This window comes from Salvia splendens, chromosome 3, assembly GCF_004379255.2.
Source record: "Salvia splendens isolate huo1 chromosome 3, SspV2, whole genome shotgun sequence".
NCBI classification, from domain to species: Eukaryota; Viridiplantae; Streptophyta; class Magnoliopsida; order Lamiales; family Lamiaceae; genus Salvia; species Salvia splendens.
This window is the reverse complement of record NC_056034.1, coordinates 8,150,321-8,152,497: the sequence shown is the minus strand read 5'-3', so window position 1 is coordinate 8,152,497 and position 2,177 is coordinate 8,150,321. Positions and strand designations below refer to the sequence as shown.

At 46.2% G+C, this 2,177-nt stretch overlaps 1 protein-coding gene across 1 annotated transcript; it reads right to left on the bottom strand.

Moving 5' to 3' along the window:
* Nucleotides 1–356: 356 nt before the first annotated feature.
* LOC121793696 (21 kDa protein-like) lies at nucleotides 357–1,126 on the bottom strand. Its single transcript, XM_042191740.1, has one exon. The coding sequence runs from the start codon at nucleotides 1,102–1,104 to the stop codon at nucleotides 520–522; it is 585 nt and encodes a 194-aa protein (XP_042047674.1). The 5' UTR covers nucleotides 1,105–1,126; the 3' UTR covers nucleotides 357–519.
* Nucleotides 1,127–2,177: the final 1,051 nt, after the last annotated feature.

Below are 2,177 nucleotides of genomic sequence, written 5' to 3'. Positions count from 1 at the left end.
GACGCGGGACGGGTCGGCGCGCTGCAACGCGTCGCTCGACGGACTCGTCTCTCCGGGACGGGTCGCGGGACGCCGGCACGCCGCGTAGTGATGCTCTTACTCTTTTGTAACCGTATGCGGATTTTCCGCAAGAACTTCTGCTATCTAGCCCACCAACGCCTATTATTCAACAAATTATTAGCCACTGGTTGTCAAGTTGTTGCATTTAATTTGTTTTCCACCTATCCTCAATAAGTGGCTCCTTTCTGAATTCCATGGTAAACTAGTAATAGTACTAGTATAAATTTTTATATTCATTCATAATGTTATTGTTACTTCTTCAATTAAATTGCTCTAATTAGTATTACTCCATCAAATATCACTAGTATAATTTCATTATATTACAAAACTGGGGCGAGATCACCATCATTATAAATCATACCACAAAACTAAAACATCGACGGACAAAACCACTCACTCAACCTCGTACATCCCAACTAAAAAAAACACACACATTTTACAGTTAAAAAGAAGCACAACTTAAGTATACTTATCCGCAAACTTATTACAGAGCGCGAGCGCATTACTAGTAACCTGCGCCACATTAGTCATCCGGGTCCTGATGGAATTCTTGATCCGGCCATTCAAGGCCCGGCCAGCAAACCCGTCCGAGCACGTGGAGTCATCCGTGAGCGCAGCGCTTACCCACGTCTGCAGATTGCTCATATGCCAAGTGAACTCTGGGCCCTTGCCCCGGCCCAAGTTCTTGAGCTCCTTCACCGATTTGCTCAGCCTATCGACGCTGTCGCTGATCTCCTCCAAGCAGTCCTTGATGGCGGACCGCTCTCTCGGCTTCAACCCGCGAAACTTTGTGAGCTTGGCGACGAATGACTTGGCCGATTCCGCAGTGTCGACGCTCACTGTAAGCGCCGTCATCACCAGCTGCCGCGGGCTTTTTTTGATGGAGGAGGCGTATGTTGAGAGGGACTTCTCGCACACGGCGGGGTATGTTGTGGCTTTGCATGAGCTTCGGATGAAGCTGGCCGCTGGGTTTGCGGCGGCGGAGGCGTATGTGAGAGAGAGGATTATGAGTGTGAATATTGTGAGACTGGTGGGAGAAGCCATTTTTTTTCTTGTTTGTGGGAATATGCCCTTGTTGTACACTATATTTCATTATTTATAGACACAATTTCATCCTTATCTGTAAGTCTTTATGCCCATAATCAGGGCCACAACTGCTTGTCGGAAATTATCTTTGCGAACTTAAATTTTTGAGATATTTATTTAAAATATTATAAATAAAATATTGATGGTTTGGCGAATTTTTGATGGTGATGAATGCAGGAAAATGCAGATCACTACACAGAGATTTACGTGGTTCGATTTACTGAGGTAAATCTACGTCCACGGGAAGAAAAGAGGGCAGAGTTGTATTGCTTGATCTGTTTTCTACAGCTTACAATACAGACTTGCTATTTGATATTTGATCTCTAGAGAACTTAACCCTTCTTTATCTGATCTGAGTTCTATTTATACATTGAACTAAGATCGTGGCTTGCATCACCACTAATGATGGTTGTGAATGTCGTGGAGGTCATGGAGATCCTGCATGGGTCCACTATCCTGCATGAGATCCTGCATGAGTCCACTATCTCTGTGCTTGATCCACTATCCTGCATGTGATCCTGCATGAGTTGACTATCTTCCAGTTCGGTCGAATACTGAGACCGAACTTCTGAACTATTGCCGAGCAGCTTTTGCCGATCTGAGAGTAGAGCTTGATTGGTCGGCTTTTACCGAGCTGTAGGCTGGAGCCGAACTCTTTGGTAATGCCGAACTGATTGGTTGGCTTTTACCGAGCTGTAGGCTGGGGCCGAACTCTTTGGTAATGCCGAACTGATACTCTTCCTTGGGCTTTGGGCTGATGGGCCGTCACTGCTATTGGGCTTGTTTAGTACGTACCCCATCACTACCCCCCCCCCGAAAAGCGAAGTGAATCGCTTCGGCGAAGCGAGTCACTTCGGCATTCTGGATAAAGGTACGGGGGAGGCTGACGTCAGGGGACGTGCCTTGCGCGTGACTGCATTAAATGCGACAGTAAAATCCGGCCGTTGAATCCTGAAAAGGTGGGATTCGAAACGGTGCGATGATTTTGAAATCTTCTCCGAATCTGATAAATACGTCCTTTCTTCATCAGT

Coding starts and splice junctions, on each gene's coding strand:
- LOC121793696 (XM_042191740.1), bottom strand. CDS start 1,104: ATGGCTTCTCCCACCAGTCTCACAATATTCACACTCATAATCCTCTCT.